Source organism: Mustela erminea, chromosome 5 (assembly GCF_009829155.1).
Source record: "Mustela erminea isolate mMusErm1 chromosome 5, mMusErm1.Pri, whole genome shotgun sequence".
In the NCBI taxonomy this organism is placed as follows: domain Eukaryota; kingdom Metazoa; phylum Chordata; class Mammalia; order Carnivora; family Mustelidae; genus Mustela; species Mustela erminea.
This window is the reverse complement of record NC_045618.1, coordinates 114,417,691-114,445,175: the sequence shown is the minus strand read 5'-3', so window position 1 is coordinate 114,445,175 and position 27,485 is coordinate 114,417,691. Positions and strand designations below refer to the sequence as shown.

The following is a 27,485-nucleotide window of genomic DNA, read 5'->3' as shown; positions in this document are numbered from 1 at the left end:
TCCTAATTACTGGCATGCACTACTCACTGGACTCTGAACTCTTTGAGGACAGGGTCCACAACTTAGCCTGTAAAATAGGGACTCATACCCCGTTCAATTAACGGTTGTCAGGTAAATGAGCAAATAAATTAATGGAATTAGGCAGAAAATGGGTATTCAGGATGTAAGATTCTGGGATTATAACAGAGCCCAGTTGGATATTATAACAATAGAGAAGGATCCAGGTTTCCCTGCTCTCGGTATTCCTAAGGCCTGGCAAAACACTGTCACAGGTTAGCACTTATTAAAAGCTGATTTCAGGGCGCCTGGGTGACTCAGTGGGTTAAGCCTCTGTCTTCGGCTCAGGTCATAATCTCAGGGTCCTGGGATGGAGCCCGACATCAGGCTCTCTGCTCAGCAGGGAGCCTGCTTCCCCCCTCTCTCTTACCTGCCTCTCTGCCTACTTCTGACCTCTCTCTCTCTCTCTGTCAAATAAATAAAATCTTTTTTAAAAATTTTTAAAAATAAAAGCTGACTTCAAATGCTAGGAAGTAAAAGAAGAAAAAAAAATCAAGGGACACTGATATTCCTGCCATCTGCTCCGGCGAACGCAAAACAGAAGGTGTTGAGCTGAGGAGTGGTAAAAACTGAGATGAACGGTCCTCATTAGCTAGGTAGCTGATTTACTCTTTCGTCGTCCTGGCTTTCTCTAGTCCGAAGAGCTGGCGACACGTGACCCAAACAAATATGGCGCCTTATTTGCATCGTCCCTCCACTGACCAATAGGAGTAGCTGCTCTCAGTCGTCCCACCCCACCCCGCCATCGGGCAACCTCCCGAATGGGATCTATCACCTGACTCGGTTCAAACATGGCTGCGCTGGAATCTCTATTGCTTTGGGCACCGGGAGCGGGTAAGTGTTAGACACCCCAAAGAAAGCGGGGGCGCTCCCCACGACCCCTGTAGGGAGCATCCCTCAGCCCCAATCCCCAAGGGGCTTCAGCTTTGACACAGACTCTTCTCCAAATCTTCCCTCATCTGCCATAAGAGAGAGCTCCAAGGAGGGAGGTTCCTCCTGAATTTCTCATCCTTAAGGAGGCGACCACCTGGGGATTTGGAGTCGGAATGGGCGTAAAGTAAAGTGGGGAATATGAAAGTACGGTTATGGGTCTGCACCCTGAGCTAATACGATCATTGAGATTAATTAAATACTGGATTCATGTAGAGAGATGGGATCCACCCCTCGGGGAAAGGTGGAACTTCTCAAAAAGAGTAACACGTCAAATCAAACTTAAAACAATAATTAGGGAAGTAAGTCCCGCTTTTCCCAGCCGGGCTAGCAGTTACTAGTTTGGCTATAGTTCCTTCCGTTTCTCCTCACTGTGGTGTGTATTGTTTCTAGGAGGTGCTCCACGAATGAGAAAATTGACAATGTGGTCTGCATAATTTATTTCTTCTTATCTCCCTGCACTCTGTGCTGGGAAAATGCATCATCCATTTGGAAAAGAGGAAACTGCTTCTCAGAAGCAACTTTTTGGGTTTTTCTGTGAGTGCCTTCGCAGAGGAGAATGGGAGCTAGCTCAGGCATGTGTACCTCAGCTACACGAGGCACAAGGGGATATCCCAAAAAAGGTGGAACATATACTTCAGGCGCTGGTGGTGTGTCCAGATCAGCTGAGGTAAGGATCTCTCTTTATTCCAGGCAGTCAGAGGGCAGGAGACACAAGGTCACTGTTTGGGTTCTGGTCAACATGCCTTTCTCACCTATCCTCTGAGGAATTATCAGAGGCAGAATGTATTTCTCTTGCTCTGAAAATTTACCTCTCTACTATGTGTTTAGTACTTAATCAGTATTGGCTTTTAGTTATCCTCTTAAACAGCATGTAAGCCTGGCCAGCAAAGTATGCCTGAAACCACCATTTCTTGATTATTATCATTAAAGTAAATGGTGGAACTGCATTGAAAAGCATTTTCTTTGCCTCCAGAAAGGCTCTCTTCTTGCTTATGTAATTGAAGGTATTGTAGCTTTAACAAAAGACTGGAAGTCAATTCACTTAAAGTTTTTATTTTGAAATAATTATATTAATATTATATTTAAAAAGTTACATAAATAAGTTTTACATTCACAAGAAGTGCAAAAAAAAAAAAAGAAAGAAAGAAAGAAAATACAAAGAGTACCTTTTCCACAGCTTCCCCAATTGTGGAATCTCATATACCTATGATACAATATCAAAATCCAGAAATTGACATTGATACATTTCTGTTAACTAGACTCCAGAACTTATTAAGTCTTCACCATTTTTTTAATGTGGATTTGTTTTTATGTATGTAGTTCTGTGCAGTTTTATTCAGGTACAGACTCATGTAACTACCACTAAAATCAAGATACAGAACTCTTCCATCACCATAAAAGAATTCCCTCACTCCCTGGGAATACCTCTTTGTATTTTGACCCCTCTTTGTACCCTGGCAATCACTGTTCTCTATCTAAATTTTTAGTGAGGCTCTTCCTGGCAGTGATATTAACAGCTGGTAGTGTAACAATTAAATGTGCTGTCTAATCTCTCCCCTCACTTTTCCTTTTGACAGCTGTGTTGTACTGTACTACCACATACAGAGTAGAGACTTAGGTGATTCATTTTTCCCCTTTTTTTTCATTTGGGTACTAGCCAGTTTCTGTCTAAATTACTAACTTCAAAGAAAGCCTTATGAATTCCTACATCCCTGTTTTTAGCATAGAGTTAAAAATAAATTTTTATGAATTTCCTTTTTTTCTTTAAGGCTACTTGATTCAGTTTCTATTTTCAAGAATATACTGTAGGGAGACTTGCTTTTATGGTTTTCTATGAATGTTATTTTGTTTAAAAATAATAAAGACTAGATAGTGAGTTGGAGGTAGGGGTAAGAATTTTTTTCCTTTTTTTTTTTAATGAAAGCTGCTGGCTCTTTTCTGGTTCTAGTTTTATTGATCTATTATATAATTGAAAATTTCTCATTAGGACAATGTCTTCTTGCCTGGTTAGGTTTAAAATAGACTAAGCAGTGAAATCCAAATCTTGGGTCACAAAAGAGTAAAGATCACTAGAAACTCTTTGTTTAGAAATTCTTTCTTTTCACATTTTTCAGATGTGGACAGGACATGAACCCTCAAAGGTTAGCCTGGGTCTGGTTTCTTGTACTGGAAAAATGGTTCTCCCAGGAAAAGGTAAGAAGGTTTATATTTCAGATTTTTTCCTGAAGCCAAGGCTGAGAACTTTGAAGTGGCTAAAGATTTCCTTTTCATCTCTTACTTCCTTTATTATGAGGTTTGTCATATACCCTTCTCAGTGTTGACAGTGAAAATGGCTTAAATTTTTATTGCTTTCTCTCTACCTAAATACATTCATTTCCTTACTAACATATATTGGAATGTAATACCATTTAAGGTGATATCATTTTGTTAAATACCATTGTGAGTCTTGTGCCTGAATAGAGTTTTGCAAAACCAAGTGAAAGTGACAAGATAGCAAATAAATTATGAATTTCATAATACACAGTAATGGAGAGTGGGCTGAGCTGAAACCTGGTTTTTCTTCTAAAAATCTCATTTTAATTAGTCCAATGCAGTGAATACTTATAGACACCAACCTCATTGATTAATAATTTAGTAATCCACATGAATTAAACTAAAAGTTAGCAAGTATAAAAACAGGATGAGCAAATTAATAGTAGAAGAAAACTAGTAACAAAGTGCTTTTTAAAAAAAAGTTTGCCTTTAGAAGGCTTTTTGAAAGTATATGATAATTATCAGAAGTTGATATCTATTAGAGGAATTTCTCTGACACAATTCTGTATTAAGCCTCAGATTTTAAGATTTAGGTGAGGGGGGCACCTGGGTGACTCAGTGGGTTAAGCCGCTGCCTTCGGCTCAGGTCATGATCTCAGGGTCCTGGGATCGAGTCCCGCATCGGGCTCTCTGCTCAGCAGGGGCCTGCTTCCTTCCCTTCCCCTCTCTCTGCCTGCCTCTCTGCCTACTGTGATCTCTCTCTGTCAAATAAATAAATAAAATCTTTAAAAAAAAAAAAAGATTTAGGTGAGGAACCTCTGACCCAGAAGAGAAATGATGACTGGCCCAGGGACACACCGTAAAGTTAGTGGGAAGAACTAAGGCTGAAACCAAGGTCTTCTCTCTTTGAGTCCTTAGTTTACTAGGTTTTTCCCCCTCAACATTATTAAAGAAACCATAAATTCTGTTCTGTAAATGTCTATAATTCAGCCTGATTTTCTTCTTTACGCCCCCTCTGTCATCAGAATTAATTTTGCCTCCAGTTCCAGTTTTGCCTGACACTTCTTCACATAGCTGTTAAAAAATAACAGAAATTCCTAATCTAAAGGTACCTTATATCCAAGTTTCTGTCAGTGCCTTAAAAAAAAAAAAAAAATTTACAAAAAGTCTAGCAGGAGAAGGCAGAAAGAGAAGTCAGATTTAAAAATAACCCCAGGATGATTGAGTTGGCTCTAGTTTCAGATCTAAGAGGGAAAACTTGAATTAAAATCTTCAAAGAGGAAAAGAAAAAATATCTATTGTTATTGACTAAAAATCTTTCTAGTCAAAGCATGGAATTTGTCAAACCTTTCCCCTCACTGAAGGATATTTGCCTACTTCATGGCTGCCATTTTTTTTTTTTAAGATTTATTTACATATTTTAGAGACAGCAGTGGGGTTGCAGGGGTGGGCAGAGACAGGGAGAAAGAATCCTAAGGAGGCTCCACATGAAGGCCCTGAGGTCATGACCTGTGCCGAAATCAAGAGTTGGATGCTTAATCGAGTGAGCCACCCAGGTCCCCAGTCATGACTGCTTTGTTGCTTATTTTCTGTACAGAGGCTCAACCAGACCAGGTGACTGATTTCACTTCCTTGGCTCCTTCGCACAAACCAAGAGTTGTTCTTGTTTTTCCCAACATCAAAGACCACTTAATCTTAAGGCTTCAGTGCCTCAGTTATTTAAACAGTTGTGGGAGTGTTTTAAACATTAAGCAAGGACCTCAGAGACTTAACTCTTAGAAGGACTAAGGTTGCAACTCTTTCAAGGACTTAGAATAGTTCCACAAGGCCGGTCACTAACCCAGAGTGGCCTTCATCTTTTAGGGGACTTGCTAGCTGCCTCTCTTTTTCCAGTCTCCCACCTTCTGCCAAAAACTTCCTTTTCAATTAGTTGAAACAGTGATTCCAGTTTCCCTTTTCTTCATCCTCTTTCGCCCTCTGCCTTTTTATCTTGCAGTGATTTATCTCCACATGTGGAAGCATGTGTGCAGAGATTTACCTGCAGAGATGTTTACTGCCATGTTGCTTCTAATAAAGGAAAACTGGAAACAGCTCCCATGTCCACAGTATAGGACTCGCTAATCTATTTTTAAAATACCATACCACTACTAAAATTATGTGGTAAATGAACTTTCAGTGACGTGGGGGTTGTTCATACTCTGCTACATGAAAAAACACTTTAGAGAACTACGCATTTGGGATGCATGAATAGAAATTATCTGGATGCCCTCAGACCACAGTGTTAATAGAAGCTCTCTTTTAGTAGCAAGATTTGGGGGTTGTATGTGTGTGTTTTCACTGCCTATTTCTGGGTTCTAATCTTTCTGCATTGAACATTCCTTGCTTTGATAGTAAGATCTGTGCTTAGAAACAGAACAAATTCTTCCCTGCTTTAGAAATGTTAGTCATTTATGACCCTGCACGTGCATAAAGCAATTTCACCAGTAACATAATTACAAACTAAGGAGTCTTTAGCATTCTAGAGTAAAGTCCTAATATCTTAACCAGATTTTGTTCTTTATCAGGGGCCTACTGTCTGGACATCTTATCTATTCCTTCCTCTTAGTCCTCAATTGAAGCACTTAACTTTTAGCTTCCCAGCATGAATTTTCTCCACCAACTTCTAATCACTAGCATTATATAAGCATTGAGATGGCATAGGTGCATTAGGGAAGGATGTGGTAAGAAGAAATAGGATTTTGCACCGAGAACCATACTAGATCGTCTTAGCCTCTGATATGGTAAGTGGCACAGAACTTTTAGTGAGCCATGTGATTTATGGTGTCTTTAATTTAAAACAGTGTTGGGGTGCCTGGATGCCTCAATCAGTTAAGCATTGGACTTTGATCTCAACTCAGGTCGTGATCTCAGGGTCATGAGTTCAAGCCTCGCACTGAGCTCCATACTTAAAAAAATAAAGAAATTAAAAAAAATAAAGCAGTGTTTGTTAGGATTAGTCCTAGATTTTACTCTTATTTGTATTTGTGTCGGGAGATGGGGAAACTATAACTTTAGTTTTAAAAACCCAGTAAAGGCAAGTTATTTTGAAACAAGCCCGTCCAGGAATAGCCAGGGGCTCACTCTTTCCTTTTTTCAGTCTTCTCTGATGCCATATCTCATTAAATATTTGATGAGGTCACTTTTTCTTTTTCATGCTTGAAATAATTCAAAAATACTTCCTGGGGTGCCTGGGTGGCTCAGTGAGTTAAGCTTCTGCCTTCGGCTCAGGTCGTTGTCTCAAAGTCCTGAGATTGAGCCCTGCATCGGGCTCTCTTCTCAGCAGGGAGCCTGCTTCCCTCTCTCTCTCTGCCTGCCTCTCTGCCTACTTGTGATCTCTCTCTCTGCCAAATAAATACATAAAATATTTTAAAAAAATACTTCCTAACCATTTCATCTTCAGGAAAATATATGCTCAAGTGACAGGTTTGTTTGATTTAGAAATAAATGAAATTTTCTTAAATGTGTAAAAATATGACATATAGTATCTAGCACATAATAACTATTAGATTCCTTCCTCTTTTGTTTTCCAACTTATAATGACTACCAAAAGCCAGGGTTTGGACCAAAAGAGGATGAAGTGGGCCATATCCTTCCAGGCTTACTCATAGCTAGGTGTTTGGAGAATGCAGGGGAGATTCTTAGAAAAAGACTTCGTGTGACAGAGGAGTCACATGATGTGAGCAAACCTTGGAGTTTGAGGCTGCTCAGCATGAGATTTAAAAGTCAGTATTTAAGAGGGATATGCATCCAAGTTTAGCTGTTTTTAATTATATAAAAAAGTATCTCAGGGATCCTGGGTGACACAGTCAGCTCAGCATCTGCAACTCTTGGTTTCAGCTCAGGTCACGATCTCATGGGTCATGAGATCGAGCCCCATATTAGGTTGTGAGCTCAGCAGGGAGTCTGAAGATTCTCTCCCTCTGGCCCTCCTTCCCCTTGCATGCACTCTGTCTTTCTCAAATAAATAAATCCTTAAAAAAAAGAAGAAAATATCTCAAACATACCCAGAAATTTAGTGGTTAAAAGTACTTTATTTTAGAGAAACAGCAGAAATGAAACTAACTGGAGAGAAATATTTTCTTACTATTTGTTAACTAAAACATATGTCTAATCACTTTGCTTCCTTCTTATGATCCTTCTAGAAATTACTCCCAAGTGTTTTCCGGAGAAAGCTTGAGTTTCTGTTATTATCAGAAAATCTCCAACGTGACATTCCAGAGAACATCCTCAAGGTGAGAGAGGGCTTGGAAGCCATCTACCCCAGAGTTACAGTAACTCAACTAGCTCAACTTGTCCCCATGATGTTGGCTATGTTCTCAGACAAGACCAGGCTAGGTAGAGGTCCCTCTGAGGAGAGTTCAGAATTATAAGGAACTTACCTGATTTTAGAATTCTTTTTTTTTTTTTTAAAGATTTTATTTATTTATTTGACAGAGAGAAATCACAAGTAGATGGAGAGGCAGGCAGAGAGAGAGAGAGGGAAGCAGGCTCCCTGCTGAGCAGAGAGCCCGATGCGGGCCTCGATCCCAGGACCCTGAGATCATGACCTGAGCCGAAGGCAGCGGCTTAACCCACTGAGCCACCCAGGCGCCCTGATTTTAGAATTCTTTAGAGTTGGATTGTCTAGAAGTACTAAGTATAAGGGGATTAAAGGGTTTTTTTCATTCCACATAAAAGGAAGATCTAACTTAGATTTAAGCTTGGTGTTTGAATTTTTCACCACTATATTATAGAGAATATAAAGGGAGGAAGGAAATGCTATTTGTTGAATACCTCTTCTCTTAACAGGTGCATTAATAATCCTCACATCTGGGGGCACCTGGGTGGCTCAGCGGGTTAAGCCTCTGCCTTTGGCTCAGGTCATGATCTCAGGGTCCTGGGATCAAGCCCCACATCGGGCTCTCTGCTCAGCAGGGAGCCTGCTTCCCACTATCCCCCCGCCTGCCTCTCTGCCGCCTTCTGATCTCTCTCTCTCTCTCTCTCTCTCTCTCTAGGCCACCAGCTAATTAAAGGCACACTAACAATAGGATTTAAATAGGGATTTTTCGTTTACTAGGCCGAGGACTCGGGGCCCTGTGACCATCTTAGAGGCAGTTAATGAGGAAGCACCCCGAGCGCTGTCCATAGGCATGATGCTAAAGCGTGGAAAAGCACCTACTAACCCATCCTCTGTTCTCTACAAATTATAGAGGTTCTTGCCTTCAAAGGTTTGCCATCTAGTCAGGGAGAAAAGACCAGTACACACACACCACAATTATGGATTAAACCAGATGGTACTAATTTTGAGTACTTTCAAAGTCCAATAAAGAGGGAGAGTCCTGTGGGTTGGAGGTATTGGGAAGGTTTTAAAGGGTGAGGAATAGGCTATATCTCAAAGGATGGCTAGGATTTGAAGCAGAGGTTAAAAACTGGTGTGTAATATTCTCTTACAAGTTGAATTTAAATGACATGGGAGTGGGCATCATGTCTTATGTCCATTTGTTATTTGCTTGGTCTATGAATTTACAGCCCCGATTTAGATCCACAGTGCACATTTTGGAGGTGGCAAGAAGGGCCTAGCTTGAGAATGAAGCCCTTCGGCAGTTGAGTTCTCTCTTTGCCTCCATCTCTCCATTTGTAAAATGAGGATAATAGTAGTGTCTTCCTCTTAAGGTTAATTTGATTTTTCTGTGTAAAGGGCTTGGCACGAAGTAACTACTATAATGTGTTTGCTACTGCTGCTGTTACAGACACACTATATTTATACTGAAAAAAGGAAAACATCAAGCATATAAGTGATAACATTCTAGACATGCTCACCACGGACCCTTTGCTTTGTCATCTACTCAGGAGTTCTACGAAGCCTTAGCACAAGATACAGGAGGCCCTGTGCTTGATGGAAATCAGAGGCGGGAGAGCTGGAGCCCTCGCCTCAGCTCAGAAGCTATCTCTGTGCTCTGGGATCTTCTGAGGCAGGCTCCTCAGGCAGCCCAGGCCCTGCTGGAGCTCCTGCTTCATGAGGACGATGGCACTGGCACTCTGCAGAAGGCACTGGTGGACCTCATTCGAAGGGCACTTGGAGCTGTGCAGGGCCCCACCGCTGGGCCCGGTGGCATAGTAGATGCCATCTATGGAGCCCTGCGGAGTCTGCGTTGCCCCGCAGAGCCGCTCGGGGTTGAGCTGCGTCTCCTGTGTGAGGAACTACTGGAGGCCTGCAGGGCTGGAGGGAGTCCCCTGCGGGAGGAGCATGTGCTCAATTGCCTGCTACACAAGGCTGGACGGAGCCTGGTCTCCTTATATGGCCATATCTATGCAGAGAAGGCCACAGAAAAGCCAGTGAAGGCCGTACCCTCGGGAAAAGGTGTGTTCCCTCTGCCGCTTCTCCTTGCATGCTTGTAACTCCACTGTATCCAACCTCTGAAGTTCCTCTAGGCTGTGGCCTTCCAAGTTGCTCAGGAAATCTAGGGGAGAGGCTAAGCATAAATGGTAAGGTGTTCTTTCATGGAATACAGATTTTGTAGTCCAGGATGGAATGATGGAAAAAAATAATAATGTAATAGCAATAGCTGGAAAGAACTTTTCAGAAGCTATCGAGAGAAGTAAAAGTGCCTTTAACATAAAAGTGTAGAAAACCTGGTTTAACTTTTTAAAAGAATGAACTCTCACATCTATTGGTTTTTTGAATGGGCTTTAGCTTAGGAAATATCTTCCTATTCCCCAGTAACCTTGTCTGGTTTGATTTTGTAGTCTCCCCCGATCATCTAGATCCTGAGCAGGCAATGCTGGCACTGTTCTTCAATCCTGACCCAGCCCAAGCTTGGAAATCAGCCTATTTCTACTGCCTGAACAAAAGCAAGCATTTCCTCGAGCAGATCCTGGTAAATCAAACTTACTCGTTCCCCATCACAGAAGTACCAGGGATTTTCCTATAGGCTTTTTCATTTCTCATTTCTCTCTGGCTCATTTATCCAACACAAAGCAGTCTAATTAGCAGTGAATCATTTGGTGTGTCCATCCCACAGTCCCAGAAGAAAGGCTGTGAGATCCAGTATCATTCGTAATTAGAACTGCAGTCATTTTATATACGCCCTTGGACAAGATCTAAGATGTTAGATACGTTTAAGCTTTCTGGACAGTGTGAGAAAGAAAAGACAGTGGCAGCAATATGTTGCCGAGCCAACAGGGGACTTGACTCTGACCTCCATCCAAACCACAACTGAGCCTTAGTTTAATTCGACAGATGTTTCTTAACCTCATCCTGTTGCCATGTACTGTACTCAGAGCTGGGGTTACAACAGAAGTCAGTCCCTGCCTTTGGAAAACTTACAGTCTAGACTTTATGTGGACATTTTGTACTCATCTGGAGACTCCTGTCCTTGTCCGACATCTCCCTGTTTTACTAAGAAGTTCCCTACCCTAACAAGCAGCAAGGCCACATAACTGTCTGCAGCAACCTCCATTGGCTTGCAGGTGACGGCGCTAGCGCTGCTGAAAGAGGAAGACTTCCCAAGTCTTGGCCGCCTACTAGACAGAGAATTCAGGCCTCTCAGTCGACTGCTCGTGCTCCTGGGCTGGACGCACTGCCAGAGCCTAGCATCAGCAAAGAGGCTGCTCCAGACACTCCACAGGGCCCAGGTAACTCTCCCTCTGCAGCGCGAGCTGCTCTGGAAGTGACGGCTGTGGGGTCTCGAAGGAGGCAGAATGCAGGGTCCTGAAGTCAGTCACTGTCTGACACCAGGTGCCTCAGTCTGCATGTCTTTCTTCTCCCATACCAACACAGGACCAGGGCTGTGACAAGCTCCTCAGGGATGCCTGTGATGGTCTGTGGGCTCACCTGGAGGTCCTGGAGTGGTGTGTACAGCAGAGCAGGTACAGTCCTATGCAGCCAGCTGCCTTCCCACCACTAGGCACACTAGACCCCATGCTCCATGCGTGTACCATTTCAGGACGCCTTCCACATAGATGTTTGAGTCGACAGCACTGACCTGCAACTAATAATCATCCCAGCTATTAAACCAGGAGAGGAATATAAATAATGATTATCTTTACCATAGCTATAAAGTTATAACTGGAGGATAATTTGAGGATGACAGTGATAAATGGAATAAAAGCTCACATTTCCTGAACAACTTTCTGTATGCCAGACATCGCTCTGAGCTCTTTCAGTGGGTAATTTCACTTTAGCCTCACAGTGATTCTGTGAGATAGATGCCAATATTGTCCTCATTGTAAAGGTGGGACAACTTAAGCCCAGAGGAGTCAAATCACATGCCTAAAGTGACACAGCTAATAAGTGTGGCCCCTGTTCTTAGGCGTGTGTTATCCTGGACCATAGGTTTATGCAACACCTGCCTCCTGCCTATATATAAGGCTGTGCTTCCCCAATAACTTAGCCTGAGGTCTTCCCCAGATCCGGGTTCGTGTTTTGTTCTTCACCCACTTCATCAGCACTTCCTGAAGTACAGTGGGCAAAGGGGGAGTGGGGTGGGTTACTCAAAGCAATCAGAGAACCTTAAGTCAGCTGTTAGCCAGGAAGAGCATGGAAATTGGAAAGCCTAATCTGTGGGCCCTTTCTAGGTCCTTTCTAGACAAGTAGAGCTGACTTGATGTACTTTCCTAATGGTAAATGAATGCTCTGCTCCATCCCAAACCAACTAGAAGTTAGTGTTGAGGGAAGTGAAACCTGTGGTGTCATGGGCCACAGAGAAAGAACAAGAGGGAACTAAGATGGGTTTCTCAGAGTTAGATATAAACTGACTTTCTTCCAACCTCTCAATTTTGCCTTTCAGCAACCCCATACCAAAGAGAGATCTCTTGAGTCATTTATATGGTGGAGACAGCCACTCTGTGCTCTATTCTCTCCATCATCTTACCAACCTTCCAGCCCTCAGGGAGGAGGATGTTCTCAAGCTCTTACAGAAGGTGCCAGCCAAGGACCCCCAGCAAGAACATGGTGAGTTGGTGAGGAGTGACTTGGGCAGGCTTCCCTTTTAGGACAGTCCTGCACCAGTTTCTTTCAGCACAAGATTTATGTAAATTTGATCTGTCAAGGTGGGTGGTCCAGCAGGTGCCCACTAGTTTGGCACTATTTGTCCCAATCAGATTATGGGTTGTGGGGACACTGCTCTCCTTTCTTGGTGAGGTATGGGGAATCCTATGAGAACAGGACCATAGGAACCTTTATCCTCCTGGAATTTTCTTAGGAACCACTCACGTACCTTTATCCCAATGAAGCAGAATTAGGACCTGCCCTCTAAATTTGCAGCATTGTCATGGGCAGTATTTATGAAAGTTCTTGGTGAGTCTTTCCATGCTTCATAAGCTTCTTCCTGGCAAATTCTGTGCTTTCTTTTCCTCCCATCTCTCCTTCATAATCTGTTAAACAGATAAAGACGTTTAGAAGACTTGCCTAAAACAACAAAGCATTTTAACCTCTGATCTCTGCTTAAAACTCAGCTCCTCATTAACAAGCTCTTTTTGCTCTCAACCTAGATACTGTTTTGATTTATGTTTTAAAAGAATCTACTACTAATTGGAAAACCGTTATTACTATGTTTTATATTTTTTTCTGGAGAAGTAGGCAGTTTGTTTACCAGATCTCCTAAAGGAACTAGAACTCTCTGTTTTCTACATACAAGTACAAAAGGCTTCCAGAAAAGTATTTTAAATCAGATCCCTGATGACTCACCAGGACACACATGGAACTTGAACTTGGGAAAGACAGAAGAAGAGCAATAATAGTGGTGGGATTAAGGTAACGCAAGAGAGGCATCTGGGGTACAAAATTTAAGGAGTCACTCACTCTCGAGGTCATGCATGTCCTACTCTGCAGGGGCCGAGACATAGAACAGTATTGGTCTAGTTTTTCATATTACCTTAACCTTGGTAAATCTGAGGTTACTTTCTAAAATTAATCATGAGGAAGTTCATACATAAACAAGTTTATTGCAACTTCATAGTAGCAAAGCATCCCTAACTACTGCATGCCCTGCCCGAAAGGAATCCCTAGGGAAGGGATTCATTCAGTAGAACTGTATGCAGCCATCAGAAATTTAGTCCATGAAGAAATATAATTAAATGCTTGTACTGTAAAAAATACTTAAGAAATAGGCAAATTAAATAGTATATAAAATGTCATTACACTCAACTTAAGTATGTACTTACATGCCAGACTATCAGAGACATTAAACCAGAATGTAACAGTGATTGTATTTAGCTGGCAGGATCATGGATAATATTTCTTTTCTTCTTTTTTGCTTTGTTACACTTAGTGCTTTTTTCTTTTTTTAAGCAAGTTGTCCTAACCCCCCCCACCAGATTTTATTTATTTATTTGACAGAGAGGCACAGTGAGAGAGGGAACACAAGCAGGGGGAGTGGGAGAGGGAGAAGCAGGCTTCCCGCTGAGCAAGGAGTCCAATGCGGGGCTTGATGCCAGGACCCTGGAATCATGACCTGAGCCAAAGGCCAAAGGCAGACACTTAACAACTGAGCCACCCAAGCGCCCCAATTGTCCTTTTTTTTTTTAGCCCAGCAGATTTCTGTATATTAATTTTGTATCATGCAACTTTACTGAATTATTTATTGGGTCTAGTAGTTTTTTGGTGGAATCTTTACGGTTTTCTATATATAGTATCACGTCATCTGCAGATGGTGAAAGTTTTACTTTTTCCTTACCAACTTGGATACCTTTTTTTTTTCCTTGTATGATTGCTACGGCTCAGACTTCCAGTACTATGTTGAATAAAAGTGGTGAGAGGAGACATCTTTGTCTTGTTCCTGATCTTAGAGTAACAGCTTTCAGGTTTCCTCCATTGAGTATGATGTTAGCTGTGGATTTTTCATATATGGACTTTATTAGGTTGAGGTATGCTCTCTCTAAACTTCGTTGAGTTTTTATCGTAAGTGGATCTTTTACTTTGTCAAATGCTTTTTTACATCTGTTGAGATGATAATATGGTTTTTATCCTTTCTCTTGTTAATGTGCTGTATCACATTGATTGATTTGTGAGTATTGAATCACCCTTGCATCCCTGGAATAAATCCCTCTTGATCATGCTGAATACATTTTTTAATGTATTATTTTATACAGTTGCTATTTTTTTTAAGATTTTATTTATTTATTTAAGACAGAAAAAGAGAGAGCAGAGGGAGAGTGAGAGGCAGAAGCAGACGCCCCACTGAGCAGAGAGCCCAGTGTGGGGCTCTTTCCCAGGACCCTGAGATCGTGACCTGAGCTGAAGGCAGACACTTAACAGACTGAGCCACTCGGGCGCCCCTCAGTTTGCTATTTTCTTGAGGATTTTTGCATCTGTGTTCAGCAGAGATCCTGGCCTATAATTTTCTTTTTTGTGGTATCTTTATCTGGTTTTGGTACCAGGGTAATGCTGGCCTCATAGAATGAATTTGGAGGCTTTCCTTCATTTTCTATTTTTTGGAATAGCTTGAGAAGAAATCAGTATTATTAACCCTTCTTTAAATGTTTGGCAGAATTCACCTAGGAAGCCCTCTGGTCCTGGACTTTTGTTTTATGATTACCAGTTCAATTCTATTGCTAGTAGGGATTCTGTTCAAATTTTCTGTTTCTCCCTGATTTAGCTTTGGAAAATTGTATGTTTCTCGGAATTTATCCATTTCTTCTAGGTTTTCCAGTTTGTTAGCATATAATTTTTCATATTATTCTCTCATAATTCTTTGTATTTCTGTAGTGTCAGTTATTCTCTTTCATTTCTGGTTTTATTATTTGAATTCTCTCTCTCTCTCTCTCTATGAGTCCGGCTAAAGTTTTATCAATTTTGTTGATCTTTTCAAAGCACCAGCTCCTGGTTTCATTGATCTGTTCTATTGTTTTTGGTAAGTCTCTGTTTCATTTATTTCTGCTTTAATCTTTAGTATAATTTTCTTCCTTCTACTGGCTTTGGGCTTTGTTCTTTTTTTCTAACTCCTTTAAGTATAAGGTTGTTTATTTGAGATCTTTCTTGTTTCTTGAGATAGGCCTGTATTAGTGTAATCTTCCCTCTTAAAACAGGATTTTCTGCATCCCAAAGGTTTTGGACTATTGTGTTTTCATTTTCATTTGTCTCCATATATTATTTCCTCTTTAGTTTCTTGGTTGACTTCTTGGTTGCTTAGTAGAATGTTACTTACCCTCCATGTATTTGTGTTCTTTCCAGACTTTCTCTTGTAATTGATTTCTGGTTTCATACAATTGTGGTCAGAAAAGAGGCATGATGTGATTTCAGTATTTTTTGATTTATTGAAACTTGTTTGGTGGCATAACGTGTAATTTATTCTGGAGAATTTTCCATGTGTACTTGAAAAGAGTATGTATTCTACTGCTTTGGGATGAATGTTCTGAATATATCTGTTAGATCCATCTGCTCCAATGTGTCCATTCTGATCCATGGTTGCCTTGTTTGTGTCCAGTGATCTATGCATTGACAAAAGTGAGGTGTTAAAATTCCCTACTATTATTGTATTATTGTCAATTTCTTCCTTTATGTCTGTTAATAGTTGCATTTAGGCCTTCCTGTTTTGGGTGCATAAATATTTACAATTACCATATTCTATTGTTGGGTTGTTCCCTGTATCATTATGCAGTGACCTTCTTTGTCTATTACAGTCTTTGTTTTAAAGTCTATTTCATTGGATATAAATATCGCTACCCCAGCTTTCTTTCCACTTTTATTTGGAAGGTAAATGTTTTTCCGTCTCTTCATTTTCAATCTGCAGTTGTCTTTAGGTCTGAAGTGAGTCTCTTATAGGCAGCATATAGAGGGCTTAAGCAGGTTATATTTTCCTATGGAAGGAATTAGGGTCAGATTAAAATGTTAGAGACCCTTTAAAAATTATGGTGCCCCCCCTTTCTCCTGATAATGAAAAACAAATTTTTTAATGAAAAATTATTAAACAAGTACAGGGCATTTCAACTGAGTTTGTGTTTTTTACCTTGATGTCTGCTTCAGTGCTTTCTTAAACATTAAATATTTGTTCCTAACAAATATTTCTAACAAAGGCAACTTTTTGTTGCCTTTGCTCTCATTATTCAGTCTAAATGCATTTTAAACCTTGTCTCCTACATAATGTGGCACTAGGTGGACTAAATATTAACTAGACATTTTAATTTTCTTAAAAAAGGAAAACGGGTATTTTAAGAAATATGAGGCAGAGACTTGTTAAATAGCCATGAGGGCCGTAAGTGAACAGCCATGTAGAACGGAGGCAGGTGGGAAAAAGAAACAGAGGGGCTGCACGTTGATGTTGAGTGGAAGAAAGGGTCCAGATGGGGCGCAGGTCAAACTGACAGCAAGGAGAAAGGGTGAGAAGTCTGAGCCAGAAGAGCAGCGTGTCTTTGCCTCAGCCGTCCTGCACCCCTGCCTGAGAGACCCAACTCTGAAGTTCTGCCCATGTCTCTACCATTCAGATTCAGCTGGAGCCCCAGTTCCTGAGCACCTGAGCCGGTGTCCGAACCTGACGCTCTACCAGAGCTTCTGTGCCATGAAGTATGCCATCTATGCCCTCTGTGTGAACTCACACCAGCACTCCCAGTGCCGGGAATGCAGAGAGAGTCCTTCAGAGGACCCAGCCATGGCTGCGGAGCCAGAAAATGATTCTCTGTCCTCCCCAGGTACAGATTTCTCCCTGCCTTCCCATCCCGGACATAAGCCGGCAACAGCCTTTCCCAGAGAGTTCTTCATGGGATTGGGAGGTGGCCTTGGGTTTTTTATGTCCAGGAGTAATTTCATCCATTTGTCAGTCTCCATGAATCAGAAGGACGTGGAGGAGACACTACCTAAGTTCTAACAGGAGTCTGATCACTTAGTGCAGTATTTTCCAAATGCGTTTTTTTTTTTTTTTTTTAATTACAACCCACAGTGAAAATAACATTTCACATCACACTCCTGTTTACACTTAGGTATATAATTTGTGAGATATATATGTTTGTGTAAGAGATATACAAACTAAGTTTTAAGAAACAATACTTACCTTTCCAAATGGAGCACCCTCTCAATTATTTTTCTGTTCTTTTTTTTTTTTTTTTTTAAGGTGGGTCTGTAAGTCAGTGTTCTGGGTTACAACCTGCATTATGAAAGAACCTCATGTTTTATCCTCTTTCTTTGTTCTTTTTTTTTTTTTTTTAAGATTTTATTTATTTATTTGAGAGAGAGAGAACACACAAGCAGGCAGAGCGGCAGGCAGAGGGAGAGAGAAGCAGGCTCTCCTCTGAGCAGAGAGCCAATGTGGGGCTCGATCTCAGGACCTCAGGATCATGACCTGAGATGAAGGCAGACATTTAACTGACTGAGCCACCCAGGTGCCCCCTCTTCCTTTTTTCTGAATAGTTTGTAATTCCTTAACTTGCCATCTGTGGCCGGAGTCAGTTATCTTCTATGTGGCTTTGGAATAGACCTTCACCAGTGAGCATGGTAATTTCTGCCTAGTGAATATTTCTTGAAAGATCTAGGTAGCTCATGATCCCCTTTAGTGTAACAGTGAATGAAAATAGAATTGAGGAATAAGGCATCTCTGTGCTGCCTTCATTCTAGGAACTGAAATACGAAGTGCTTGTCAGAGATGAGGAATAATATTTTCTTTGCTGATTAGTCTTTTAAACATTTTTTTAAAATTTTTCCTCTTTTTTTTTTATTTAAATTCAGTTGACATATAATGTATTAGTTTCAGAATAATTCCTCAGTCTTATAGAGCACCCAGTGCTCATTACCTCACGTGCCCTCCGTAATGTCCATCACCCAGTTAGCCCGTCCCTCTCCAGCAGCCCTGTTTGTTCACTATGATTAAGAGTCTCCGGGACGCCTGGGTGGCTCAGTTGGTTAAGCAGCTGCCTTCGGCTCAGTTCATGATCCCAGCGTTCTGGGATCGAGTCCCACATCGGGCTCCTTGCTCGGCAGGGAGCCTGCTTCTGCCTCTGCCTCTAGCCTGCCACTCTGTCTGCCTGTGCTTGCGCTCTGTATCTCTCTCTCTAACAAATAAATAAAATCTTTTAAAAAAAAAAAAAAAAAAAGAGTCTCAGAGCACCTGGGTGGCTCAGTGGGCTGGGGCCTCTGCCTTCAGCTTGGGTCATGGTCCCAGGGTCCTGGGATCAAGCCCCACATCGGGCTCTCTGCTCTGTGGGGAGCCTGCTTCCCCACCCCCCTCTCCGCCTGCCTTTCTGCCTACTTGTGATCTCCATCAAATAAATAAATAAAATCTTTAAAAAAAAAAAAAGAGTCTCTTACAGTTTGTCTCCCTCTCTGATTTTTCTTGTTTTATTTTTTTTTCCTCTTCCCCTATGATGATGAGGAATAATATTTAAAAGCAGAAACAAAATAATGAGTGTTCAGTAAGCTGTACCCTTGATTAAGGTAGCAAAATCTGCAAATCATGCAAAGATATGGCTGAATAGTCTCTTATTCTTCTCCCTATAACTGCTTCTCGTAGTCATTAAAAAATAAATGACTTAAAAAGTTGTGAGAATATTTGATGGCCCAAGTAGTATTTCTTTTTTTTTTTTTAAGATTTTATTTATTTATTTGACAGAGAAAGATCACAAGTAGGCAGAGAGGCAGGCAGAGAGAGGGAGAAGCAGGCTCCCTGCCGAGCAGAGAGCCCAATGCGGGGCTCAATCCCAGGACCCTGGGATCACAACCCGATTTGAAGGCAGGGGCTCCAACCCACTGAGCCGCCCAGGCGCCCCTGCCAAGTAGTATTTCTAATGTTTACATTTTCTCTCTTCTCTTTCTCTGGCCTCTTCTCTTATACGTGCTTCTCTAGGTGCTTCAGATCTCTTCTCAACATACCTAGCCAGATGTCAACAGTATCTGTGCAGTATTCCCGATCCCTTGTGCCTGGAACTTCTAGAAAACATCTTCTCATTGCTTCTCATCACCTCTGCCGAGCTTCACCCAGAGCCTCACCTACCCGAGGACTATGCTGAGGATGATGACATTGAGGGGAAGGGTCTGTTGGATTTGAGGTCACCATCAGAGAGCCCTCAGCACACAGCACAACCCGAGAGGAAGTCAGAACGGGGTTGCCAGGGAGTTCCCAGGAGCCTTGCTAATACAATCCCAAGCTGTCCAAAGACAGAGCCTAAAGACAGTTCCCCAGGGCCCCATGGGCACAGCTTTTTGGACCTAAAGCACTTTACTAGTGGTATCAGCGGGTTCCTGGCTGATGAATTTTCAATAGGGGCCTTCCTCAGGCTTCTGCAGGAGCAGCTGGATAAACTCAACAGCCACAGTCCCCCTGAGAAGCCCAAGCTGCTAGAAGGCCAGAGCTGCTCGGGAAGCAGAGATGGCCTGCAGAGCCGCCTGCAGCGGTTTTCCAAAGTTCTCTCGGAGGCCCAATGGAGATACAAGGTGGTAACAAGCAACCAGAGCTCAGGTGAGAGGAGACAAGAGAACCGGTGGGTCCCAGTAAAGTGGGAGAGAGTGAGTTGATATATGGGAGTCACACCTTAACTCAGGGCATTATCACCATAGCAACCAGTGTCAGAAACCCATCTCCTGGAGCCAATCCAGATCTCCCCCTACCTGTCCTCCCAGGAGATGGGTCAAATCAAAACTGAACACTCCCATATGACCCAGAGTTTGCCGTTTCAGAGGAGCAGCCTTCCCGAAGATACCGGCCCATGGCCACGGGACATCCAAGTCTCCGCCGGGGGCGTCGGACCAGAAGGAGCCGGCCAGGTAACCTTCTAAAGAGTTCTCCCCAGTCCTCATTCCAGTGTGCCAGGCCAAGTGGTGTGCTGCCACTTATCTAGGATTCTTTAAAATAAAACACATGGTCCAAACAAAGAATAAGGGATCTAAGATTATCCCAGTCCCACTCCCCTAAGGTTACCTTGCTAATAGTTTTTTCCAGAAATTTTCGTGACATATATCCGTTATGTCGGATTTTATGCTTACAGATGCATTGAACTATATTTACTGTATGTGCTGGAAACTGTGCTTTTCTTTTTTCACTTATATTCTTTTATATATACAACAGATGTGTGATGCTACGTATTGAGAACTTACTTTTTTCTCCTTGTAATTTAAGGCCTGCTTCGTATTTCACTGCTGTATATACTCTTTTGTGCACATTTAAATTGTTTCTGTTTTTTACTATTAGTAACAAGGCTATAGTAAACAACCTTGTACATATATGTCTGTATACATACATACCTACTTACATACATATGTGTCTGTGTGAATATAGCTACAGAATAAGTTCCTCGCAGTAGAATAGCAAGGTCAAAGATACATGGATATTACCAAATTGCCTTTAAAAAGAGGTGGACAGGATGCCTGGGTGGCTCAGTCAGTTAAGCATCTGACTTTTGATTTCAGCTCAGGTCATGATGTCAGGGTCCTGAGGTGGAGCCCCAAGTCAAGCTCTGTGCTTGACCTGGAGCCTGCTTCAGATTCTCTCTCTCCCTCTCCCTCTGCCACTACCTCTTCAGCACCACCACTACCTCTTCCCTCCCCAGCTTGTACACTGTAAGGAGTTGAGGGTTGATTCTCTCTTTTCTTCCTAATACCTTTAGATGGTCGGGACAGAAGTTCCAATCCATCCCTGGAAAGTACAAGTAGTGAGCTGAGCACAAGTACTTCAGGTATGGGGCTCCCAAACATTAGCCAACGTCAAGCAGCTTTTCCCTGATAGAGAGTTGCCCTACATCACAGTATAAAATCCTGGACTGAGCAGTTTATGCCTATATTCAAGAAGATTGGTTCTAAGAGATATAAACTTCCGGTTATAAATAAGTCCTGGGGCTATAATACACAGTGTGGTAACTACAGTTAACATGACTCTATTGAATATTTGAAAGTGGCTAAGAGAATAGATCTTAAAAATTATCACAAGGAAAAAAAGTTTGTAACTAGGTGTGATGAATGATGGATGTTAACTTAATGGGTTGACCATTTCATAATATATACATAAATAATTTTGTTGTTCACCTAAAACTATTATAATGTTATATGCCAATTATATCTTAATTTGAAAAAAAAAAAAGAAGAAGAAGGTTGGTTCTGTAGATGGCCAAGCAGATTTCAGCAAGGAAAGGGGGAAGGGGTGTCTCACCATCATGGAGTCACCCATCAGCAGAGAGAAACAGCTGACTAACCCCAAAATGGTACTTAAGTCTTGTATTCAAAGATACTAGCATAGGTTTGCTCTTCAACTGAGGAAGAATTAAGCCCCACTTACAGAACTTTTAGAGAAGGACCTTAAAGATAAGAGTTTAGTGGGAGGTGCCAACAGTCAAGTTTTTCCTCAGTTTCTGTTGCTTCCCTGGCCCCCACATTCTTGTGTGCCAACAGAGGGAAGTCTGAGCGCTGTGTCTGGAAGGAATGAGCTGGATGGCCGGTTGCAGCCCCAGTCACAAAGTTCATTCATCCCCATGATGTTCTCCCCACCCGAGTCACTGCTGGCATCCTGCATCCTCCGGGGGAACTTTGCCGAAGCCCACCAGGTAAGGGGAGCACCTGTGTAGCGGGTGTTAGCTGCCCAGCCCATACCTTGTCCTAGGAAGGAAAACAGCCCATGGCTGTCCAGGCCCCACTGGGCCTCAAGTAAAGCTAGATGCATGTGCAACCAGAGCCTCAGGAGCACCTGATGGACCAAATCCAACAGGAGCAACGGGGGAGTTTCCATGTTCAAGGCCCAGTCCTTAGCACTGTGGATTTCAAGATTAATCCTGGAGATTTAAGCTATTGAATCATTTCTTAACAGAAACAGTGTTTCAACAAGATAAAATATTTAGCCACAATTTTATCACTTCAAAATAGTGAAATATTTTTGTGTCTTTCCTTGCACTCCTTCTGGGAACACATAGGTGATTTTATATAGTTAAAAATAATGATGCTGGGTGCCTGGGTGGCTCAGTGGGTTGAGCCGCTGCCTTCGGCTCAGGTCATGATCTCAGGGTCTGGGGATCGAGTCCCGCATCGGGCTCTCTGCTCAGCGGGGAGCCTGCTTCCTCCTCTCTCTCTCTGCCTGCCTCTCTGCCTACTTGTGATCTCTCTCTGTCAAATGAATAAATAAAATCTTTAAAAAAAAAAAAAATAAATAATGATGCTATTTTTTTTAAAGATTTTATTTATTTATTTGAAAAGAAAGACACAGCAAGAGAGGGAACACCAGCAGGGGTAAAGGCAGAGAAAGAAGCAGGCTTTCCGTTGAGCAGGGAAGCCAATACAGGACTGGATCCCAGGACCCTGGTATCATAACCTGAGCCAAAGGCAGACACTTAACAACTGAGCCACCGAGGCTCAGATGCAGACAATTTTTAATAATAACTAAAATGCTAATTCTATATAAGTATAGGAGACTACCAAACTAGAATGTTCATCATGTTCTATAGGAAAAAGCACAAGGAATAAATGTCAGAAAGACTCTTACACTCTCAGAAATTGCATATCCTTATTTGAAAATTGGAGTTAAGTGTAATATCTGCTTGTCCTCATGGAAATGTTAAGAGGTTTATGTACAAGCTGTAAGAGATACAAGAATCCTCTACTAAAAATTACTTAAATTTAATGGCATAAAAACCTACTCTTCTGGTTTTTAAAATTCTCTTGATATTTTTATTACACTTGTGCTGATCCCTTAACAAATAGGTCAGAATTTTTCTTTAATTCGCGTTCAGTTGTTGAGAAATAAATGGAGAAATCTAGGTGGTAGAAGAATCTTTCTTCAACTTCCTCTAATCATTTTAGATCCTAGACTTAAATGATAATAATTCTGAACCTCTGTGGGAGAACAGGACCCTTGCCAACCTTTTTACACCCAAATTCAGAGAGGAATTCAGCTGGGACCCTCCTCCCCCACAACCTTACCCGCTCCAAGGCTTTATTCCTAAAAGTCCTCGCCTCCTCTTCCTTTCCTGGGACCTTGATCTTTTTTTTTTTTTTTTTTTTAAATAAAAATCCCTGTTTTCTTAACCTGGTTATATAATAAGTCATGCATTAACAAGTATTAACCCTGTTATCCAGAACAACCGATATTAAAGGTAAAGTATATTTTTGCCAATACTTTTCCAAGTTATGAATGACTTTTATATAACCAAAATTATGTTGAATCTATAACTTTATTTTTTTTTTTTAAGATTTTATTTATTCATTAGACACAGAGAGATCACAAGTAGGCAGAGAGGTAGGCAGAGAGAGAGAGAGAGGAGGGAGCAGGCTCCCCGCGGAGCAGAGAACCCGATGCGGGACTCGATCCCAGGACCCCGAGATCATGACCTGAGCCGAAGGCAGCGGCTTAACCCACTGAGCCACCCAGGCGCCCGAATCTATAACTTTATTTAGGACCTTTTTTGCATTTGCCTTGTCATTGGGTTTAGTGACCTCACGGTAGTCTGATCAGGTAGGTGCATTTGACCATTTCCCTGCTAGTCAACATTCAGTTCTTTTCAAACTTGTAGATTATCACCTTCAAGCATTAAGTCTTTTGAATTATTTCCTTAAGAGAGTTTCTCATAAAAATTACTAAGTCAAAGAATAAAAACATTTTTTAAGCTTTGTAGATTGTCAAATTGCTTTTCAAAAAAAGATTGTAACAGTTCATCCTACCAGCACTCCATGATGGTTTATTTTTTTTTTAAAGATTTTATTTATTTATTTGTCAGAGAGAGAGAGCGAGAGCGAGCACAGGCAGACAGAGTGGCAGGCAGAGTCAGAGGGAGAAGCAGGCTCCCTGCGGAGCAAGGAGCCCGATGTGGGACTCCATCCCAGGACGCTGGGATCATGACCTGAGCTGAAGGCAGCTGCTTAACCAACTGAGCCACCCAGGCATTCCCCAAGATGGTTTATTTTTACTTTGTCATTGTGATAGATGCAGAATGGTATTACAGATTCTTTTTTTTTTTTTTTTTTAAGATTTTATTATTTATTTGACAGACAGAGGTCACAAGTAGGCAGAGAAGCAGGCAGAGAGAGAGGAAGGGAAGCAGGCTTCGCTGTGGAGCAGAGAGCCCGATGTGGGGCTTGATCCCAGGACCCTGGGATCATGACCTGAGCTGAAGGCAGAGGCTTTAACCCACTGAGCCACCCAGGCGCCCCATAGATGCAGAACGGTATTAATGTTAACTTAAATTTCCTGGATTACTAGTAAGGGAAAACATTTTTCATCTATGTATTAGTCATATGTAATTAGTCATATGCATTTTTTCTTGGAAACTATTCACGTCTTTTGCCTATTTTCTGTGGGGGCCATAGAGGCTTTCTTGCCAAGTTTTATGAATAATTTCTGTATTTGATCTATTCTTCTAATATTAGGTACTCTCACAAGCCTCCAAAGCATATGTCTCAGAGCCATACTCCAATGCTAGGCAAGATCTCCTATCTCTAGATTCCCTAACTCAGCGGACCCAACACAACCCCCCACTCCTCCTCTTCCTGTGACAGGTGGTGTTCATGTTCAACCTGAAGTCCTCACCCAGCTCAGGGGAGTTGATGTTCATGGAGCGCTACCAGGAGGTGATCCAGGAGCTGTCCCGGGTAGAGCACAAGATTGAAAACCAGAATTCCGATGGTGGTAGCAGCACCATTCGAAGAACAGGCAGCGGCCGCTCCACACTACAGGCCATTGGCAATGCTGCAGCAGCAGGTGCAGGGGAGGTTGGGGGGTGAAGGAACAGCCATGCAAATCATGGGTTCCTCATGAGGGTAGGCATAGCACCTGAAAAATAGCAATGCTGACACACGCAGAGTCCATTTCTAGGTGTGGCCCAACTTCCCTGACCCTGGTGGTCCCATCCCTGCCACTTGAGCTGCTCCATTCAGCTTGTCCTATGGAGTTTAAACTGGAGGGTGTGAATGCTGTTTCCCCCATGTGTTCTGATGGCCACTGGCTTGGGCCTTGGGAAATGGTTGGGAGTTTATTTCCTTCCTATGTAGTTATTCCAGGATAAAACATATCACTTCACTTTTCTTCAAAGTGAAGTTGTGTATAACATTGATGGCATAGGATTCACAGGCGTTAGTGCCCAACGTGGACGGCACTGCAAAAGCCCATCCTTTCATGATTTCTTGAAAGTGGAATCCTGCCCCACATTTCCACATCTCTTAGTCATCCAGGCTCCACACATCAAGCACCATCACAGATTGCTCCTTCTGCGTTCTCCCAGATATTCACCATACCTCTTCAAAAGAATATCTGCATATCTTTTTTGTTCGTAATATAAATGCGTTCTTAACAGTAAGTCCCATTTTTCTACCTGGTTTTTTTTAGCAGTGTGTTTTAGAGATTGTTTCTGATTAGCACACACAAATACACCTCATTCTTTCTCAACCTACCTTTAGATCCCATTAGGAAGAAGCCCCAAGTCATCTTGACCACTTTGAGTTTCTCTGGGTCTGCCTTTTCATAACGTTGTTTTGAGGCCATAAGAGCAGGCTGTAATGATGGTGCTAATATACAGAAGATAATCTTGTGCGGAAGGATCTCAAACTTTTTTTTTTTTTAGGTAACTATTTTTCAGAATGAAAGTAGTGAGAATCATGTTAACCTCTTGCTTTTTATTCCACCTCTGGGTGTCCAGGGATGGTATTTTACTCCATCTCTGATGTGACTGACAAGTTACTCAGCACGTCTGGAGAACCCATCCCCACGCTCCAGGAGGACTTCTGGATAAGCAATTCCCTGGTGGAGCCCACTGCTCCCCTGAGAGAAGTTCTGGAAGACCTCAGTCCCCCTGCCATGGCTGCATTTGATCTTGCTTGCTCTCAGTGCCAGCTCTGGAAAACCTGTAAGCAGCTCTTGGAAACAGCTGAACGACGTCTGAACATTAGCCTTGAGAGCCGGGGTGAGTGTGCTTCTTCAGCTTTATTCCTAATTCTCCAATGAGGGGATGGGTTTCTGAGATGCTTGATAAACTGCATAAGAAGAAAATACTGACTGGGGACAGGGAGAAAGGAGTATTAGTTAACTTCCTCATGTCTAGGCTGGTGGTTTAAATATAGTCGGAGACACTTACTTTTTAATAGACTTGGCAATCTGCACTCATTTAGGGAAATTATAGGTAAATTCAAAGACGAAATATATATTCAAAAATTGTATAAATGGTGGAGCACCTGGGTAGCTCAGTGGGTTGGGCCTCTGCCTTTGGCTCAGATCCTGATCTCGGGGTCCTGGGGTTGAGCCCCACATCGGGCTCTCTGCTCAGCGGGGAGTCTGCTTCTCCCTCCCTCTCAGTCTACTTGTGATCTCTCTCTCTCTCTCTGTCAAATAAATAAATAAAATCTTTTTTTAGAAATTGTATAAATGGATGGGGTGCCTGGGTGGCTCAGTGGGTTAGGCCGCTGCCTTTGGCTCGGGTCGTGATCTCAGGGTCCTGGGATCGAGTCCCACATCGGGCTCTCTGCTCGGCAGGGAGCCTGCTTCCTCCTCTCTCTCTCTCTCTACCTGCCTCTCTGCCTACTTGTGATCTCTCTCTCTGTCAAATAAATAAATAAATCTTTTAAGAAAAAAGAAAAAGAAAAAGAAATTTTATAAATGGAAATTGTGCCTTTAGACTGCCAGAATGAATGCCAGAATGAACCCCATGTAACCTAAAACCCAGAACAGTCTTGAATTTGTAAATGCGGCATAAGGGAATCGTTCATGGATCACAGCTAGAGGGAGGATTATATCTTGAGGTTAATAATGTCCCAGAATGTGTATATGGAATTCTTGGAGGAATCTAGTATATGAAGGTAGAAGAATATGAAGAAAGGATTAGGCAAAGTTCCATTCTACGCATCCTTGATACACTCACCAAACATTGGAAACAGCACCCCTGTATCAGTAATATGAAGAGAAGAATGGTGAATAGGTCATGACCAGGATAGCCAGTCCTAGGCTCAGTGATTCATTAGAAGTTATAGAACTCAGCATATAGTCATACTCATGGCTGAAATTTATTTCAGCAAAAAGATATGCAGCAAAATCAGCAAAGGGAAAAGGCTCATGGGATAAAGTCTGAAGGAAACCAGGCACAGCTTGCTAGAGTCTTCTCCCTGTGGAGTCACACAGGCTGTGCTTAATTCCTCCAGCGGTAGTTGTGACAAGTGTGTACGAGGGTGCTCATTAGAGACTCAACGCCCAAGGCTTTTATGGGGCGCCATCTCTGCCCCACATGTACCAAAATTCTAGACTCTCAAAAGGAAAGCAGATGTTCTTTGGCTCATTTTATAGCCATGTCAGAAACCATTTACCAGTCAACATTTGCAGCTGCCAACCAACAGCAAGTTTGCA

The 27,485-nt window shown here is 42.1% G+C and overlaps 1 protein-coding gene across 3 annotated transcripts in view; it reads left to right on the top strand.

Moving 5' to 3' along the window:
• Positions 1-813: 813 nt before the first annotated feature.
• Positions 814-27,485, top strand: part of ZFYVE26 (zinc finger FYVE-type containing 26) — a 65,006-nt gene continuing 38,334 nt past the window's right edge. For 2 of the 3 annotated variants that reach the window (XM_032344573.1, XM_032344575.1), the window contains exons 1-16: positions 814-891; positions 1,381-1,657; positions 3,105-3,183; positions 7,425-7,514; positions 9,112-9,622; positions 10,009-10,139; positions 10,732-10,896; positions 11,042-11,130; positions 12,051-12,214; positions 16,684-16,887; positions 19,032-19,643; positions 19,862-19,948; positions 20,788-20,856; positions 21,566-21,717; positions 24,656-24,857; positions 25,792-26,055. In XM_032344573.1, coding sequence (XP_032200464.1) covers positions 1,464-1,657; positions 3,105-3,183; positions 7,425-7,514; positions 9,112-9,622; positions 10,009-10,139; positions 10,732-10,896; positions 11,042-11,130; positions 12,051-12,214; positions 16,684-16,887; positions 19,032-19,643; positions 19,862-19,948; positions 20,788-20,856; positions 21,566-21,717; positions 24,656-24,857; positions 25,792-26,055 — 3,013 coding nt within the window. In that variant the 5' untranslated portion in view covers positions 814-891; positions 1,381-1,463. Of the gene's footprint in view, positions 892-1,380; positions 1,658-3,104; positions 3,184-7,424; positions 7,515-9,111; positions 9,623-10,008; positions 10,140-10,731; positions 10,897-11,041; positions 11,131-12,050; positions 12,215-16,683; positions 16,888-19,031; positions 19,644-19,861; positions 19,949-20,787; positions 20,857-21,565; positions 21,718-24,655; positions 24,858-25,791; positions 26,056-27,485 lie in introns of those variants that run through there. The other variant, XM_032344574.1, reaches the window with a different exon arrangement.